Source organism: Cupressus sempervirens, chromosome 2 (assembly GCF_028749045.1).
Source record: "Cupressus sempervirens isolate cs-2001-9-10 chromosome 2, ASM2874904v1, whole genome shotgun sequence".
Taxonomy (NCBI): Eukaryota; Viridiplantae; Streptophyta; class Pinopsida; order Cupressales; family Cupressaceae; genus Cupressus; species Cupressus sempervirens.
The window spans coordinates 630046729-630066624 of NC_143119.1; the positions used below are offsets into that span (position 1 = coordinate 630046729).

The 19896-nt window shown below is 33.6% G+C and overlaps 1 protein-coding gene across 2 annotated transcripts; it reads right to left on the reverse strand.

Annotated features, from left to right (window-relative positions):
- Nucleotides 1-6825: 6825 nt before the first annotated feature.
- LOC149574945 (cyclin-T1-3-like) lies at nucleotides 6826-19221 on the reverse strand. Of its 2 annotated transcripts, XR_016360111.1 has the most exons (7): nucleotides 18451-19024; nucleotides 16263-16344; nucleotides 14516-14650; nucleotides 14050-14225; nucleotides 7869-12506; nucleotides 7482-7627; nucleotides 6826-7339 (listed from the first exon to the last, which is right to left on the reverse strand). XR_016360111.1 is itself a non-coding variant. In XM_089814790.1 (6 exons), exons 1-6 carry the CDS (start codon nucleotides 18873-18875, stop codon nucleotides 7308-7310), a joined length of 996 nt encoding a protein of 331 aa, XP_089670916.1. In that variant the 5' UTR covers nucleotides 18876-19221; the 3' UTR covers nucleotides 6826-7307. The 2 variants fall into 2 exon arrangements, 1 of the variants encoding a protein (XP_089670916.1); XM_089814790.1 differs by lacking the exon at nucleotides 7869-12506 and having other exon boundaries at nucleotides 18451-19221.
- Between the last annotated feature and the right edge of the window lie 675 nt (nucleotides 19222-19896).

Here is a 19896-nt window from a genome sequence, read left to right on the forward strand (position 1 = left end):
CAGAAAACAAATATTTTAATTTATAAAAAAACTCCTCCATGCTAAAACACATAATATTTTCAATGCCACATTGAAATGTAACTATATGTTTTAACAGTTGGCTAACCAGCGCCCAACCGCTTTCAAAATTTAGCTGACCAACCAATCACGCATGCATGTCATTGTCATTGTCATTGTCATTCAGCTAACCAACCAATCCATTTCTATCTGTTTCTAGTCTCCTCGTGTCCATTCAATCCACCAAACACAACTTTACAGCATTTCAACCAATGATGCTGTGAACTGGGCATAAACCAGCTGACAGGACAATACCTCAAACTATGACTCATATTTATTTATATATAAATACTCGCTGATAATTTTGAATAAATCAAATCGTTGCTGATCATTAAACAGTTAAAATTAGCTCATCTAAGAAAGTGCTGCACGCTGCACGGGACATGTTTAGCTCAACAAAAAAATTGAAAGAATCAAACTGATTTTTTAAATAATAAAATTAATTAACTCAGTTTCAAAAACCTCAGTAATTCACAATAAAAATTTCCCTTTCTAACAATCACTTTGAAATTAGAAATAACCACAATCACAAATTCAATTTCTGACATTCACAATAAAAAATAATCAGTTCGAAATTATTTTCCAACACACATCACAATCACAATAAAGAATATTCACTTTGAAATTACTTTCTAACAATCATAAACATAACAATCACTGTTTGTGATCTGAAACATCAGCTCCATAACTAGAAAATTTGCTATTTCAGAGTTCATTAATTAATTGAACTCCAATCCATTTATAAACTCATTAATTAATTGAACTCCATTTACACTTTCATAATGACAGAACCCATTGATTGAATTCCATTTAACTAAGAAATTTTTCTCTATTTCAAAGCTCATTAATTAATTGAACTCCATTTATACTTTCACGATGACAGAACCCATTTATTAACTAAGAAAATTTTCTCTTTTTCAAAGCTCATTAATTAATTGAATTCCATTTGTACTTTCATAATGTCAGAACACATTGATTGAAATTTTCTCTATTTCTAAACTCAATAATTTATTGATTGCAGTCACAGTTTACCCATTGATTGAATTCCATTTATTCCCTTGATTGCACAGTTTGACTTGTCAACTAGTTTATCTCTTAAACCATTTTAAAGTTACTTTATGCTTCCTTTGGGCATACTTTTTTCAGCCTTAACATGCAGTTAATGTATATCTCTACTGGGTAGTTTTCAATTCATGTTTTGTCAACTTGTGGTATAGCCCATGAAAGCATACTATATATATATAACAACGTCAATGTCTACTAGGTAGTTTTCAATTCATATTTGTCAACTTGTGGTATAGTCCATGAAAGCGTAATATAAAGAGAGTTATATATAATTATATAGTACGCGATAAACTTCGACGCCCGAAATCTCAGGTCTTTTGGAACCGTTCCTCAGTGAATATTGACCACTAAATTTGCTAGACATTGTAAACTCATCAATTACTCCAACTTAGTGGAACTCCAAAATTACTAGTCAAATTGGGACTGGAAAAGAGAAAAATATACGACTGGTGGCCATAGATATCAACGGAAAATTATAAAATGCAAAATAGCAAAAGCTTATTGACGATCATACAGAAGAAATAAAAAATTTACTTAACAGCTAAACTCCATCCTGAGTCCCAACATCCGAAATATCAAATTTCGTGGTTCAAAATCAAAAAAGCGCTATACTAAAAAAATTGGGATTCATAATCAAATAAGCGCTATACAAAATTTTGAGGAATAGATTTCCAAAGATACATTTTCCGGTCCCTTACAAATCCGAGTAAATAAGAATATAACGATTTGTAAGGCAAGTGTGTATACTGAACACGCACAGCCATGGTCCTTAACATGAACGCGTGGATTAAGAAAGGATATAAGATCATATCAGCAATAAGAAAACACGGATTTACAGAACACTCAAAAACACCAGCCATGATCCAAAACACGTGGATTTGCGAAAGCGTATATATAATATGTTCGGGAAGTTGAAAGCACCAACTTAGACTAGGATACATATTATCTGGACAGTCCAAATACTAGCCATGGTCAGATTTATAGATATGCAGAACAGTGCAGATAGGTAGAACACTTAGGGTCTGTTTGGTTTGTGGAAGATGACAGGAATTGGCTTTTTTAAAATTCGGATTTAAAAATTTGTGCGTTTGTTTCAAAATTTGCAAAATGGAATTAGCATACGGAACTTCCAATTTTGCCTCAAAACCAGGTTTTCCAACTTCCTTTAAAAAGTAGAAATTGAAAATCAAAATTTTGTTTTGTTTTTTAAAGAGTGTAAAAACAATAGATTGGACTATTTAAATTCCACAAATCAAAAGGACCCTTAAAGAGAGCCCATCCATAATCCCCTAATTCAGAATAATAAGAATGTATGCAACCATAATTCCTAATTCCAAATACTAAGATCATATGCAACCATAATTATGCTCACATAAACATAACTAGCACTTGCACCCAAAAAAGGTGCAAGAGGTACACTGATAGCTATTTAATGTGAAAGTATAATTGAACTTTTGCATGATAAAATTATATAAAGAATTCTACTAAATAGTAGCGTCAAATAGAGTTCGTGGATTTTGTAGGTCCTAAAAAAGCACTAAACTAAAATACATGGGAAAAAAATGTTTTATTCCTAATTACAAATCTTTTCTATTTCAAAAGGTGAAATGTTATAATTCAAAAGTGAATATTTTTCATGAATTGAAGAAACAGAACAATTTAACAATTATTACTTTAAAAGTGAGTATACAACTCATTCTCTTAGTCTGACGAAATATTCTAAATATAAAATGAAAAATCAATAAGGAACACAAGATCAATATTAAAACCAATCAATGCATACCAAAATTGATCCCATGCCCAATAGCTTTCAAGAGTTGAAAGATAATATCATTTATTCTATTAAATTAAATACTAATCATTATAAAATAAAAGCTTAATGAACTATTGTCACTGATGTATTTCTAATAGCCTTGAAGTCGATATAGGTTCATCCACATACAAGATGTATGACCTTATAATTTTAGTTTATCATACAATTTATAATTTTAGTTTATCATACGATCTTTTAAAAAGGGAACATTGAACAATCTGATTTTTTTTTTTTTTTTTAATTAGAAAGAGATTTGTGATGCACATGCAATAAGGGCATATACAAGTTAATATAATAGTGTAAAATGATAAAATTGTATCACTTATACCTTAAAGATAGGAAACAAAATTAAATGAAAAGGTTTTCCTCTTGTATATTTATAAGAGGAAATGTGTGTTCTAGACCAATGTTCATAGAAGAAAGGTGTATACCTTCTTTGACACCTAAAATTGTCCTTTTCACCAGGGTATTGATTTTCTATGACCTCAAACTACATTGTATGCTTATTATTGAAATAGACTCTTGAAAGATGGAGAAAAATCTAATTAATTATTTTTTGTCGATATAGGATGTGGACATTGTGACCCCTACTACTTGAAATAAATGTGTAGATGTAAACAAAGATGGGCATCTGCTTCACTCTGAGCCCATTTATCTCACAAAGACTAAAATATAACCACTCCTTTCTCAAAATGATAAGATTGCATATCAAACACACAAAAATATCTAAGACAAGATAACCATTATTATTTTTACCAGCCTAATAGTGAATCTATATCCATTGTGAAGGTCTCTTCATTCGAATAAAAAAATAATTTATTTAATATTACATTTGAGAATTTTTACTCAAATCCCTAAGATGAAAAAGTAAATTAGAAACTTCTCTTTCTTCATTGACTTCACATAACCAAATGGCACATAATTGAATACAATTTTAGTAATGACTAAAAGTGGAGAACCCTTCACAATGTTACTTCACTCAATTAGGGTCAAAAAATCAATGAGCTTGAAGTTGGTGCTAGACCAAAGCTACTTCACACCCAATTTTATTAGCCTTGGGTTTATCAGGAAAAAAAACTATATTTTATTAGTTGTATAATTAAAATGTTCAAAATTCAATGTGAATTAGCATTAAAAGACGCTGAACTTAACTAAGTCTAAATTAGAGAATCCATATTAAGTCTTTGTGCTTCAAAATTTGTGCTATTTACTAAAATTCAACATTGTTTTTTTACCAATATTATCTAGAAGATCAGATGGAAGGAAAAGTGACAATTCAAACATCAAAAGTATTTGGTCCAAGTAGATTTGAAATTTTCAATAAATAAGAATCTCGATCATAAAGCTTTATCAATAAATTTATTCAAGTTTATACCCAACATAGTACACTAATTTAGCATTCTAGAAATTATACATATTGTAATTTTTTCTAAAAATATTGTATGAAATTAAGGTGCAAAGTCCTCTCTCATGCTCAACCATTGCAAATTTATTATTAGTAATGATAAAGAGTAGAAAGATGTCAAACAATAAGTTGTAGATCAAGTAGGGAAAAATTTTAAATGATAAGGGAAGCAATCTTGTTCAATATTCCTCTACATTTATTCATTGCATTTCACCAATCAAAATGACACTAAAATTTTAACAAGTGTGTCAATATTAGTTCATACATATGACAAGAAGATGAGAAAAATAGTAGTTAAAAGAATGAGAAAAATAATAGTTAAAAGAATTGTGCAACTTTATTGATCCAACCGTACACAACTATTAGAACATCTGTACAAATAATCTAATTATAACAATTAAATTTATAATTATAAAATATTTATACATAAAATATTAACTATATAATTACTACTATTCTATAACCTTAGCTTCCAATCAAAACTAATTGGAGAGGGCAACAAAATAGACAATTTAATTGACCTTATTCTAAAACTAACCATTTTAAAGAACTATCTCCCTACAAACTGTATAGTTGACTATTTTTCAAAAAATCAAAAACATTTTGAATTTTTCTAAAAATTTCAACATTTTTTCTTTATGAACTACATAGTTTGTAGTCAAAAACAACAAAGAAATGGAAAAAAATCATGTTTTTATGAATCTAGAAGAACAGAAAAAAAAAAAATTGACTTTATTGGCTTTAGTGCATTTGATCTGAAGATTAGCATGTCCCCATTCTAAATCGCTTAGTTCTCAAATAAATCATTTTGTTTGAAAATCAAATCACTTGTTTTAAAATCAAAAAACTATTAATTCTCTAAGTTCTCAAATAGATAATTTGGCTTGCAATTCAAATCACTTGGTTCCAAAATAAAAATAAAAATATTAACAAAATTTAATATAAGCTAATATTACTTCTTTTTCATTTTACTGCCATTTCGCACTGGTTGAGCACTCATTGCCGAAATACTTAGAAACCGAACAAATATACTCTGTGGATTGAATTTTTCCTTTCCTATCTTCTAAACCTAGTTTTTGTATTTCCGCAAGTACTTAGATTGTTTGGGTAGTGTTTAGCAATGAGAAGTTAAAAGGAATAGGGAAAAAAAAAGTATGCATGGCTGCAACAGCCACAGTAATTAAGCGTATGGACTACTAGAAGGAAAGAATGGGCATTTTAAAGCCCGCTAGCATTCAATTAGTTTAGTATATCTCATTCCCAGATCATATCGATAAATTGGGTTATCAGAAACCATGATCTCAGACATTTCATTTTTGAAAGATAAGATTGGTTTATGTGCCCATTGTGTCCAGGCTCTTGAGAGATCACACCTTGATTGTAGCCAACTGATACATTAAGAGAGACAATGTGGTTTGTGTGATTGTTGCAGGATATGTCGTTCCACGTGCTGCAGCAGTCTGTTTCGTTCACCCACGAGCTTAAATATCCCTGGGAGTCATTCAAAGCAGCTTTGACGCTGAAGAGCGCTTCAGATTCATGGAAAAGACATTCGTTGGGCGTTAATCAACGACAAAGAGAAGGGCATGGAGAGTGTATGAAAGCAATAAAAACCCAAATGACAACCAGACACACACAAACAGCTTCTGCAAAGGGATGGCCATTTCCAATGGACGGGACGAAGGGGAATGCACAAGATAAAGTTTATGATCTGCAACAAGATTTGTCCAATCAACCATAAGTGTAATGCTGCTTAGAAATAAGGTGGGGAGGAGCAGAAAAATATTGTACGTGGAAGACTTTAATCGATGATGTGATATAGTAAACGTAGACTTGATGTGACTCTGACATCCAAGATTGTGTGTGGATCATCCTGGAAACCACAATTGGGAAACGGTTTGCCGACGATCAACGATTATTTGCCGGTATGAGACAAATTCCGGTTGGAGTGAACTCCAAAGGGAAAGCCTATCGGATAAATATACCAACCATGATCCATGGTTCCAATCATGATCCTGTAATTGCCCAAAAATATAGAATATAGTGATAACCATACCTTAGTTTGTAATGACCATGAAATGACCGTGGTCCCCTAGTTTCAAAAATATCTGTATACATGCATAATAGTAATCAAATTCCCCAATCTCTTAAGCTTCTCGAAACAAAAGTAAACTAGATCTGCAAAGAATAATTATATGATAGTCGATTTTGTTCTATAATATAATATCTTGATATATTAACATTCTTTTCAGATTTTATTTTAAATGATCATTTCTTTCCTTTATATAAACCGGAAGAAAGAAATTTTTAAATTGGAAAGATTTAAACTATATGTTCATAAACACTACATGCGATCGGAGAGGATTTGTTGCTCGCTTCAATCTTCCAAAAACAAAAACCACTACTCAAATAACTGATTAGATTGGTGGGGAAACCCCCTTTTACTCCAATCTATTCCACATTTTAACTACACTTGGCAATCGTCTTGGTCAGAGAATTAAACATTTCATTGTTCGAGTCAAATGTAACCATCCAATACAAATTGCGTCCATTTAATACCATTGCTTTAGAACCTAAGATACCATTCATAGCATCACTGTGCTATGTAATTCAGAAACCAAAGAATTTAACAGATGTTACAGATGTTACTGCAAAAAAAGAAACAGAATTAATACGAATCACTACTGAACATACATCAGCTTGGTATATATATTAGGATCTTTGTCCGAAAAAGATTTAACATGATCCCCGAATCTTGCAGTCATGTGCATCTCTACTGTAGTAATGACAACTTCATGTATAATTTCTCTTACGGGCAATTTCATGAATATGTTTGACCTGCCAGAAATTATGCACTCGGAGATTTTTAACGATCCGGTGTGCACTACAAGCAGCTATCTGCTTCTACAAGACAAGCAACTACCTGTTTCTAATGAGATCCAGCAAGCATGGTGTTTTAATGCGCAATCACGAGAGTTCTGTCAATTGTTTAACAACATCTGCAAAAATAAAATCAGGTTAGTGAAAAATGTAACTATCAAGAACAAAAGTTGAACAGTCCAACAAGTAGTTCAAAACATGCTGAACAAACATGAGGGTGCATCGTGTTAATAAAATTAAAGACTTGAAATAAGTATTAACCTTGAATTATAGTCGACGTTACTTGAAATTCTTGCCAAACACTTGGTGCCGTAGAAAGATCAAAATTCAGGACATTTGCAGCAAGTGAGACAGCACCGGCAGCAATATGCTGAGGCTTAAATTGAAGAGACAAGGAACCACGAAGCCTGCACAATTTTCAAGCCACATTTATTTATGCCCGATGCGCTTTATAAACATCTAGAAACATAGGACAATGAGAGAGTTATTGCACGCTACCGATTTAGCATCATCTTTATCATTATCAGCAGAAGCATAAAAAACATGTTAGAAAATCAAGACAAATGAAAGCCAGAAACCATGATTTCTCTACATGCTATGAATTTACTATAACCAGAATTCCATTTATGATTAAAATTTATCACCCACCTATGTGAAGAACAATGAATATGATCAGACAGCCAGATCTTCGTCTTGTTTATGAAGTTCCAAGCCACATGTAGCTAAGCAAACATCACTAATTGTCGCTACTGCTTTGGCTCTCCTCCACCATCTTTTACTGTCCGCATGCCTCGTCCCCTCCTCCCAAACTGTAAGGTAGCGCCTTTAAGGTGACATTCTATTTAAGTATTTTTCTCCAAATTTAGGTCGTTTTCTTCTTCTTTTTTTAAGTTCCAATATGCCGCTTGCATGTTTTCAAAAGTCTTACGTTTTTTACAATATCAAGTTTTAAATAAGTAGGCCTTTGGAGTGGGTTTGCATGTGGAAAAATTTAGCCCATAGCTTTTGTAAAAACTGCACAATATAGACGCAAATTGTTCAAGAATCAACAGGAATCTGCTTAAAGCAGTCCTGCCATTATGGCCATACATGAAGTGCTTCATAGATGAAGCATGAAGGTCAACTAAAGTCTTTAAAAAAGCGCATATGAGTGCATCACATTTCTCGAGTCCATCCATTGCAGCACCCTAATGTAACTACCAGAGATTAGCCTTGATTCCTTTGTTGGTGTTCGAACTAAGTGGCTCTCTCTCGCAAGAGATGCCTCATTGAGGTCTAAATGCTCAACCCAATCTAATTCCTTCCAGCACATTAAAATTGTCATGACTATCCTGAGCCTTACTGAAATTATGATGTAGATTATCGCAGCCACACAAGATCAAAATGAGATAATGACAGCCAACTTGAAAATGCATCTTTACTAGCATCGAGCAAGGGACATCTAATTGCTCACAAGACAAAACCAAAACAACTGGAGATTGACCCTAAAAATGGAACTGCCAACCCTTCAAATTACTTATCATCAGCTACTTGGCACCACATGGACAAGAGATGGATATATCTCACAAACTATATGGTGGTAGAAGAAGACAAACACGAAAATTGTTTTAAAAAACAATTCAATAAACCACAGCAGAAGTAACATAATTTCTAGACTAGAAAAGCATGACGACGAAATAAAAAACGAAAATAAAATCAGCAAACCAAAAGGCAGCCAGTACTGTATTGGCATCATTTTTCCATAAACATGACGAGATACCAAAGTAAACATTTAAAAAGGGACAAAACGTAAAAAAACAGAGGCATTTGGCAAATTATACTAAGTCCACAGATTATAAAAAAACTAATGGAACTCAAAAGGACATTCTGTTATGAAAGAAAATTTCAAGGGTTAAAAATGATAGGTATTTGAAGATAAATAAGTATTAGAAATTTCAAAAGAGAGATGTCACGTCTGTAACAAAGCAAGAAATGCATCTCAGAGATCAGCAATGTCACGTCTGTAACAAAGTTCAGGCCAAGATAAACAACAAACATCGCCATCTATTAACGCAAAATGGCAAGGCAGGATCTGAAAACTAGACCAATAAATGATTCAAGCTCTTAATGGGTCAGTATCAACAGTTATAATTATTTTTCTTCCAGATCTAGCTCATACCTCATCGCCAGTTAGATAAGATGGCAAACCCTTAGCTCTACCAGACCAAGCAATATCCACATTCATCTGCCCTTTCAAGGACTTCTGTACAAATCATTTAACCTATCTTAAAAAGTGGATAGTAAGTTTGACATATCTCAGTGTGTCCCGTGGCAGCCATATTACTATCAGTCAGGATAGAAGAGGCCTTCTCTGTGGAAGGCACTTATTTTCAATAATCATGCTTCTAATTTCATTTTAGCTATTATATCATGATGTGAGATCTGTCATTATCAAGCCAGATACTTTAATTTCTGAATCGATTAAACAAAGCCATAAGGCACATCAAGATACCTTGTTTTCATTGGTTGTGCTTTACCTATGAAAAATGTAATACAAATTACGGTATGTCTGCAGTTCAGATTTGCCTAGGGAAAACTGGTGTCTATGTAGACTTCAAAATAAAACATCATATTTTAATTCTAGGCATTAGACTCATTCCAATTTGTACGGTAATCGATAATAGATACTTACCTGTTCAAGATCCTGATTTGCATCAATCCTGATGATTTTCCCACTTTCGCTTTGGGCCTCGGATACTGAATAACCAGCAAAGCTACTTAATACCTCTAATGATCGTACTTCAGGCAAATGTTATCATGCAAAAAACATTTATAAGAAGGTTAGAATAATAACAGATAATGAAGTCGGAAGACCAATGTGTAAATAGCATCTACTGTCTTCTATTAATTTTTCAAGACTTAAGTCGGCATCATGATGTACTAAAGTCCACATTGTGAATCTTGTTTGTACACAAAACATATTTCCTCGTATGCATTCATCCTTCCATCCATACTCAAAGATGCGTGTGTAAATTCAGTAGCATTAAGATGTTGAGTTCCTGTAGAAGATCGGGATCCTAATTTAGGAAATTGATATCTTCCCATCTATTTCCATCTTCTGATGCATGTCTGATCCACAAGATAATCTACTGGGTCCATCCTGCCAGCCATTTATTGAAATTGCTGTTGAACTAAATAGTGTAAAACTGTCACCTTTTAGACAAAATATGGTATAAGTACTTCGAAAGCTCCCATTACAAGACCATTTTTTCATAACTTCAAGTCTGTAAAACAAAGATTACTTCCGGTATTGTCCAGTCTATTTTTCATCTGCTTGATGTACAACATCTTTCCTTATTTGAGTTGATTCATTCAGTTATAGTTGAGAATGCATTGGTGAGTTCACCAGCATTAAACTCCAAATCTCATGACCTTCATAGAGAAAATACTATTAGAGCTCCCTTTGTTTATCATTTTCACGATAAGAGATTTCTTTTATGCATAATTTATAATTGTTTCCACAGCCCCTCAAGAATTAACTCTTCAATAAGTAGAACATTAAAGTACTGAAAGACAGATCATCCCATCATTCCTAACACACATTTACGGTGCTATGGAGTTAGCTATACCCAAATTCTAGACGATACCATGGGTGCATCCATCTCAAGCATCCAGAACACATGATCCATGAGAGGCATTTAAAGCACCTTGAAACTTTTCTTAATACTAAATCAGAATAAGAATAAACTAAACTCCTTCATGTGATGGCTTGTGTCCACTAATGACATAATATTTAATCAAGGTAGGGAACAATAAGAATACCAACTTCAAAATATTGTAAGCAAAAAAATACCCAGCACATTCAATGTAGTCTACATGTAAACGTCCATATCCGAAATATAGATGTGGAAATGGGATCACCGTTAATCCCAAATTATCTTATTAAGGCCATCTGAAAGTAGAAGAGTATCTTTATCAGAATATGAAAAAGAGAATATCTCCTACGTTTTGGGTCCCTCTACTGGACCCATAATAAAGTGAAGGATTAATGAAAAGTTAAAACATTGGAGACTAATCAATCTATACAATTGATACCAGAAGAACATTGCAATCTGACATATTGCAATTAAAACCACTCTAAAATTGGAAAGAATAGTGAAATATTCAATAGGAAAAAAGAGAAAAATGATTTCACACAAAACAATAAAAAGGGAAAATTAGGACCCAAACTCAATATCAAAATTCAAAAAATTACAATGTTAAAATCCCAAAAAATGACTTGTCTCAGCCTTTCCATGGGAAACATGCATGGGAAATTTTCCACAGTTGAATAAATTAAGAAGACCTATGAGAAGGTAAATTGAAGGACCAATATCAGCACAGTATTTGACTGGATAAGATTTTTAAGAACATGTACTATAAAGAGCCAAAAACATCATTTCCTGTAAATCAATGTCAAATCAGGCATTCTTCTTATCTGTGATATGAATGCCAAACATATTTCTTCCTTAGGATATACCATATATGAGGATTTTTGGTCCCCTTAATAATCCCCCAAATACAGCTCAAAAAAGCCATTCAAATGACAATGTGACGGTCTCTACTATAAACTGTTGAAGACATGCCATTTAAGAAAGTTAGACATGGCACGTTGAAAACTGAAGCTATTTATTGAAGCAATAAAAACAGAAGAGGGGTAAACCAAGCCCACTCCAAGTTACTTCCCTGAGAAAATACTACTGCAAAGAAAAACAGATAATGCTTCAAGACAATGTTAGGCAGAATGGAAACAAATGACTTCCTTGAAGCTGGATGTGTGAACACTGAAAACGCTAGCTTCTGGATTTGACCACACACATACCTACCCATTAATGCAAAAAATATGCCCCAGCAACCCAAACATTAATGCACATAAAAATTTAGCATCTCCCAACCTATGGGGGTTCTAGGACTTATGCTGACGACTTACCAGAGATAAATGCACTTAGAGAATGAAAGCCTTCAAAAGATCTGGTCAATCTCAGTGAAAAGAAAACAATATAGAAATCTGCACCCATTGTTGTTAGAATTACTGTCTACAATCCAACGTCCAAACCCTGCATTGTTGACCACATTAAGCATGCATTGTACAAATATTTATTAGTCTCAGCTAACACAGCTCACATGAGTCCCTCTTAACTCCTCTGTAATGTTCAAATTGCAATGTAAGAACATCATTGTAACGAACTCCGAAAGGAATGTTTGGAGAATAAATGCATTCGCCAGCTAAGTAATAGCTACTTTCGATCTGCTAACTCTTGAGAAAGCCTGCAATTGGATTGCCATCCAACAATAGAAGACTCAGAGACAATTTTACTTAAAATAAGAGGAAATAAATTTTACAAAAAAGCCTGTAGGCTATTACATGCAGAGAAAATAAAGACATAGACTCCCTCATTTATAATTTGACTAAAAAATAACTAGTACTGAAGAATATACAAACAGATTACATAAAAAAAATTATAATGTATATGTGGTTAAGCTTGTCCATTAATTAAAAGATGAGCCCAACAAAGAACAGCTTTACAATGCTTAATAGGGCTTCAAAAAAAGCAAGAGTAACATGAATCAAGAAATGCCTTATCCAAAGGTGTTGACCTTCATTATGACAAACCTCTAATGAAGTTTCTAAATGGTAAATAATTGTTACTGTAAATAGATCAGTTTAGTATTTCCCATTTTTCCTTTCGGCATAATTTTCTCTAGTTCAACCATGATCAAGGTCCATTTTGCGATTATTTGGCAACTTTACCTCCTCTCATCTTATGTTTCCCATGCTCAGCGTTTAATCTCATAATAGAAGAGTTCTTCCATTTTCGTTAGGAAATCTCCAACTCTCACAATCTGCGAAAATGCAATCTTGACAACATATATAATCACCTGAACTGCATAATTCTAATTCGCAGCAGTCCATAGATGCTCTGTCAATAAATGGATATTCAGAAGTCATCCTCACACATCTTTATTGCTTCAACTTAAAAGAAGCCCGTTCATTAGTTATTATAGATAGCACCCTCTGCTTTGTCTAAAAGCTCCACTGCCCAAATCTGATAGAGACTACTATAACACATTTCAAATAACAAGACTCTTCGGTATTTGTTTGTCACATTGTAGAACCCCCTAAAAGAGCAACATTACATAGGAGATTACTTGAGTTTGGGACATTTCAAATGCACAATAGTCCTTCCATGTTCTCATAAATAACTGAATTTTATCCCTTCCATTTCTCTTGAATAAGTGGATTTCATCTGTAAAATAGATATACAGTTGTCGGTCATATATAAGGCCTGCAACCTTATTAGTATTTACTATTTAGTCATACCCAATATTAAATAATTAGCATAATGGAGTCCCCTTTTTCACACAAAAACCAAATATAATGAAGGTCAACTTATCAGCCATATGATCATGATTGGGATTTGCGTGTTCTTGAATGCATTGAACATGTAAATGAGAATATACACATGAGCAACCAGTAAGAATAAGAGGATTGATAGAACTAGTTTTATTATGCACAAAAACTATGAAAACTACTTACTCCACATATTACATGAAGCCAGAAGAGAGTAAGATATCAAGGTTATCCAAAAATTGCACCGTCATAAGTATACAACCAAAATGTCCAACCTTATTTTTATTGGATAAAAAAAGCTCAACTAACAGAAATTTCTGAAAATGGTTCTGTTACTGCACATAACTCTTCGTTACTCTTGCTTGCAAGTATAAGCCTTTGCTAGAGCAAAGGTAGTAGTTCATAATAAGTTAATTAAAATTTACAAACTTTAAAAGTATAGTTAATTAGCATGCATACCCCTCATTAACGAAATTCCATGCCAAATTTAGTAATGTTGTATGAGCAAGTCCAATCTTGCTCAGAACTGACATAAGAGGACTATAGGGATGCTGTACTGTGAGCTCAAAATCCAATGCAGTCAACAACATATGTTCAGCCTCAAGAACACATTGCTTGTATTGTTCAAACCAATCCTGCAAGAAGGATTAGAGATGTCCACACATTCAGTTTCCAGATAAGTGTTCAAGTATAACAAAATTCTAATATAAGCAAAAGAGCACATCAGTGAAGAAACAAATTTTTAATTTGTAGCATAATTTATCACCATATGTATAATTACAATTTAATTTATCGCATGGCTTCCTTCGAAAGAAGCATTGCACTTCATGCATATTTTCCTTACTTGTGGATTGGACACAACAATCCAAATCCAAAATGAACAAGATAAATCAAAATAGCCAAAGACATAGGAGGAGAATCTAACCCTTGGAAGTCGATAGTTGAAACTCGCTAGATCCTGCTCATGATAAATTTGATATGACATTACAAGAACATTGTTGAGAGGACGGGCAGTCTCTTCGGACTTTGCAGCTAAGAAAAGGGAAGCTGTTGCAATTAACTGTGACAAACCAGTGAATGAGATTAGGTACCATCCCAATTCTGCAATAAACATTACATTAATTGCAGAGTGTTCACAAATAAAACAAACACATTAATATGCACTGATGTTCTGAAATAGAAAAATTCCCTAGCCATATCTCTAGAGACAGTCAGGAGGACAATTTTTCCTTCTCTACTTTCTATGTTAAAGATCTAACCTTTATTTTTCGAACAAAAAAAAGCAAGTACCATTTTTTCTTCTCTACTTTCTATGTTGAAAGATCTTACCTTTATTTTTCAAACAAAAAAAGCAAGAACCGCCTCTAAAACAAAATGAATGGTATGTTTCAGTTGTCTGATGTCTAAAATTTTCTCAAACAAGGTTTGAGTACACCCATTAGCCTCAATAAGAAGGCTTAAGTGAACAGTTTATGTATTGACGATGAGAAATTAGTGGACTGGCTAAAATGAATACCTCGATGAGAAGGTTTAAGTAAATGCTTCATGGATTGATGATGACAAATTAGTGGAATGGCTGGCACACTGCTGCCAGTTGATGACAATTAGAGTCCGGTTGTTATTTAAATAACAAAAATGACAAATTAGTAGAGTGGCTGGCACAGCACTGCCAACTGGACACATGATTGGGATTAGGCAATCAAAGGGATTTCCCGAATGACAATTAGAACCCAGTTATTATTTAAATATAACCAAATATCAAAACCATAAAATTGGAGGTTGTTTGCACAGAGATTTAAACCATTTTTTTTTGGAAAATGGGAATACCAGTAGTCAAAAAAGAGATAACTTCAACTTTATGAAACGTGACCACCAGGATTGCCAAGTTCTATTTGCTGCAAAAACCTTTAGCAAAGTACAAACATGCTGAGAAGATTGGCTCCTGTAAAAACCTTCTTTTGGGCTAGCAATTGCATAGCATTGTATTCTTCATTTGGTTGATCTTTTAAGCCATTTAATTGATTTAATTAACTTCCTCATTATAAAGGCACATCAAGAAAGAAAGGAAAATCAGAGGGGCTATCTATTTATGAGCATGAGCAATCTTTAACTAATATTAAATCCTTTTTGATTAACATTGGTTCAGTAAAAAACTGGAGAGATTCCTCAATAAACTCAGTTTTCCATCATACAGGCTTAATGATTTCATCAATTTCCCTGGATTTTTCCGATAGTTTCTATCCTGCCCTGAAACAAGCATGTGCTTAAGGAAATATTTCCCATGTATTACTCACCTTCTATGATGTATTGTTTTGAAATAGCAAAAGCATTTCACAGCAGCCAAAATTTAAAGGTGAAAGGGAAAAGGCAAAGAATGAATAACTACATGATTAAATCTGACTACAGGACCAAGCAAACGCAAGACCCGTCAGCAAAGAATCATAACCGATATTTCAGTGTAAAGCCACATTTCCAATTCTATAATAAGAAACAACAAGTCGAAAATGTCATTAATGGCTTCAGGCTAATAGAAATATCAAACAGATGACAGAAAAAACCTGTCATTATAAGTATTTAAGGCCTACAACAATCAGATATCAACCTCCATATAGTGTCTGGCAAAATAACTGCAGATAAAACAGAAAAACACTTTGCATCAAAGTATTACTCACAAATCTGTCATGGGAAGCATGTGAACGCCGAAAGAAAAATCGATGGCAAAGCACAATTGCAGTTGCAATTGTTGTCTGCGGCCTGCAAGAAGGATACAAGTTAGATAAGTCTCGAGGAAATGCAAATCCTAGCATCTGATAATATCTATCTAAGCCAACCCTACTATATGTGCAGAAACCAATCTGTTTGAGACAGACCTATAAATCAAACCCATGAGAGAAGATATCCTGAGAAATATCTAACTTATTACAAGAGAAACTAATGTTAGATATCAAAATGAAAAAGCCTACAAGACAGACAGACAGAAAGATCATATGGAGATGAGCAATGGACTGATAGTGCATTTGGTATAAGACATTTATAAGAGATAGATTGCAATAATAATAAAAATTGATAAGTTAATTCTCGAAAAATCTTTGAAAAACGAATTTATTGGCGATTCTATTAATAAAAACAGAAAAACAGAAAATTCAGAAAAACAAATCAATCACGTATTCTTGAAAATTCAGAAAAACAAATCAATCACGTATTCCAATACCACAAAGGCAGCCTGGAATCAGCTTTACATATACATATTTCAGATGCTACAATACCACAAAAACAATCTCAAATCAGACTTCGAAAGTTAAAATATTTCAAATACTCTACAAGATAGTTATGGTTCAGAGACTTCAGACAACAAGATAATATTTTTATAAATGAAAACATGATATATGTTTGCAAGTGGAAACTTTTAAATGCCATCAAAATTATACACCATACAAAGCTCCTAATCACGAAATTTACACAGAGTGTTTGCTCCTATAGATGCATAAAGTCAAACTCCATAATCTTTTATCGGAATCATAAGCAATGTACCTAAGCATAGAAGGGCATGGGCAGTTAGGACCTCAGATTACAACCATACCAACCTAAACAATCATAACAGTGCATACATAAAGACAAAGGCAGCAATACATAATCATAAGTTGTTCAGCACTCACGTAAGTGGTGAACATCATTAATCAAAGAACTATTGGCCATATGCACACTATTGGAAGGAGGAAAACTATTAACAGGAGAACCAATCCAGCCTCCAGAAAAACCCTAGCCTGTGAAGGGGCTTTGGAAAAGGCCCAATAATTTCAATGGGAAGATTCTCGGTAATAGTGCTAGCAATAAAAACAAAAAATATACTAATGAAGTTCGAAGCGCTAGACTTAGCTACAAAAATTCTATGATTGCTAAATTAAGCCATATAACCAAAGGGATAGAAGTGGAAAACCCTTATTGACAAAAAACGTATAGAGTGTTTAGCAAATAAAAGAAAACCGTCCGAATGTAAAGAATGCAATATTCTAAAACACCTTTAAACATTTAGAGTTTAAAAATCTTTGCACAAACTCAACCTATGCGAGGATGTCTTCTAACGTAATCAACACCCAAATAGGCAACCTACGATATCATGTCCTTTAAATACAGAACAAAATATTAAGATTTACTATTTTAAGTTGAAATGTAATTCTGCCTTCGATAGATTTAAACCCGAGATCTAGCCACTGCCATCCTGCGAGCAGCCATCGCCAACAACTTTCTTTGATAGTAAGTCTTCAAACTCGACCATAATAACGGAAAAGTATGATTTCTGAAGTTTGTGTCTCACCAGCCCAGAAACAAAAATATGCATATAAAAATCAATTACACTAAACACCTTGCAGCCAGACTAAATCGATCAAGAAACAGATGCGCAGACACCACGAAAGTCAAAATTTCTGGTCCGATTATGGCGCCCCTATAATCACCAGCTCAAAAATAATACAAAAGAAACTTTCTTTCTAAATGAAATTAAAAGACTCACCCATGGTGAAGATTCTAAACAAATGGACTGGAAATAGGGTTTAACATAGACCTTAGAAAAATTTTGAGCGTCGTGACGTAGTCAATGGCATGATCTTTACAATCAAGGAAACCCTGACCTAGGTATCCAGTTAATCCACTAAATTTATAGAAAACTACAGAATTAAGGCAAAATAAATCAGACTTTATAGCATAAACCAAAGAGCATAAGGAAAAATTCAAGAAAATTTGCGCTGGCTGTGGAATGACAATTTAAGTACATGGATCGTTGATAAATAGATCAGGTATTAAACTCCCCAACAACATAATTTAAAAATGACGAATTTTTAAATTTAAAACAGAGATGCTTACAACTGCAAACGCGCTCCCAATGTTTGAAGAAAAGCCACATAGGAACATCTCAGTAACGTCTCCTTTTGCAAATCAATCCCATCTCTCCTTGAAGGTGACAATCTCTCAATGACCTCCCTTGTATAATAACAATCCGAATCAGATCCTTCGCTGCAACTCGCTTCCTCATCACCAACCCTAAACTTATTGCTATTATTATTAGTATCGTCTATCAAAGAAGGCATACAAAGGCTTTCGTCCTCTGTTCTGAGTACAAAAGGAAGAACAGAATAGGAATTCCGAAAATGGGCATCTCTTCTTCTCTTGGGAGGAGGGCCATTACTACCCACGTCCTCAAATCTCCTGCCAAAATGATCAGCCCTATTATAAAAGTTGCCCTCAAACCAAGAACCCCTTGCTGTATACGTATTTTGGATTTGGGCCATGGCTGACAATTGCAAAAACAAAACCCAATTCAGAGATCAGAATAGCACAAACCAGAACAAATTCAAGCCCAAATCTGTGAACAATCAACCAGGATAACGGACTAAATAATAATCCAAGAAGGGTACAACCATAATACGAATACCTTGTTTTGGTTACTTATATAGCAAAACACGTTTTTTTTTTCAATTATTAATAGAAAACGCATCCTCCATGCGGCAATTCTTAAGATGGATTAGGGTGCGTGGAAGTTTCTAATGGTTCCCACAAGGACTTAAGGTCTAGTCAACAAATACTCGTTTGTTTTTATCCCCTAAATGGATCAAATATTGGATTGCCCTGGTTTTTCAGCCTTGTGGGAAAGTTTGGTACCTATCCATAGCTATTCAACCACTCCCTAAGGATTACTTGCTAATGTAAATTAATTAGTTTACTTCTTTTTTTAATTAGTTTCTTAAAAACAAATGTTCTAAATTTATGTTGCCTTTTATCTCGCTTAAGGGATAAGATTAAAGAAAGATGTTCTAAATTTATGTTGCCTTTTATCTCACTTAAGGAATAAGATCAAAGAAAGATTTAGAGTAGTAGTAAGATATCTTATTATTCAAAAAAAAGGTATAAGAGTTATGTGATAAAGTTTGTTAGTCTCTGCTAGGCAAGGAACTAATGTTCCCAGATGCTCGTTGTATTAATTTTAGGCATCCTAATAAAAGTTCAATCCTAAGGTTTTTGGTGCTTTTATTTAAATATTAGATTTTCAACCATTTTTCTCATTTCCTGATTGGTCAATTCAAATTTTGTCGGGGTTTCAAAAATTTGGGCAAAAGTAAAATAGGGTGAAAATCTAATGCAAGACAAGTGTATGGACACGTATTTAATATGGATAGGAAGTAATTTAATGTGCCTTCACAATCACCAGCTATAAACATGATCTGCAGCCTCCAATCGTGATCCTGGTGGAGCATGCGCAGTCCACCGACATCCTGGCATTCCAGAATTTTCCATTCTTGACAATCAAGGATC

Coding starts and splice junctions, on each gene's coding strand:
- LOC149574945 (XM_089814790.1), bottom strand. CDS start 18,875: ATGGCCCAAATCCAAAATACGTATACAGCAAGGGGTTCTTGGTTTGAG. Junction 14,651..16,262: donor ATGCTTCCCATGACAGATTT/GTGAGTAATACT, acceptor GGTTTGTCACAG/TTAATTGCAACAGCTTCCCT. Junction 14,226..14,515: donor TCAACTATCGACTTCCAAGG/GTTAGATTCTCC, acceptor TCCTTCTTGCAG/GATTGGTTTGAACAATACAA.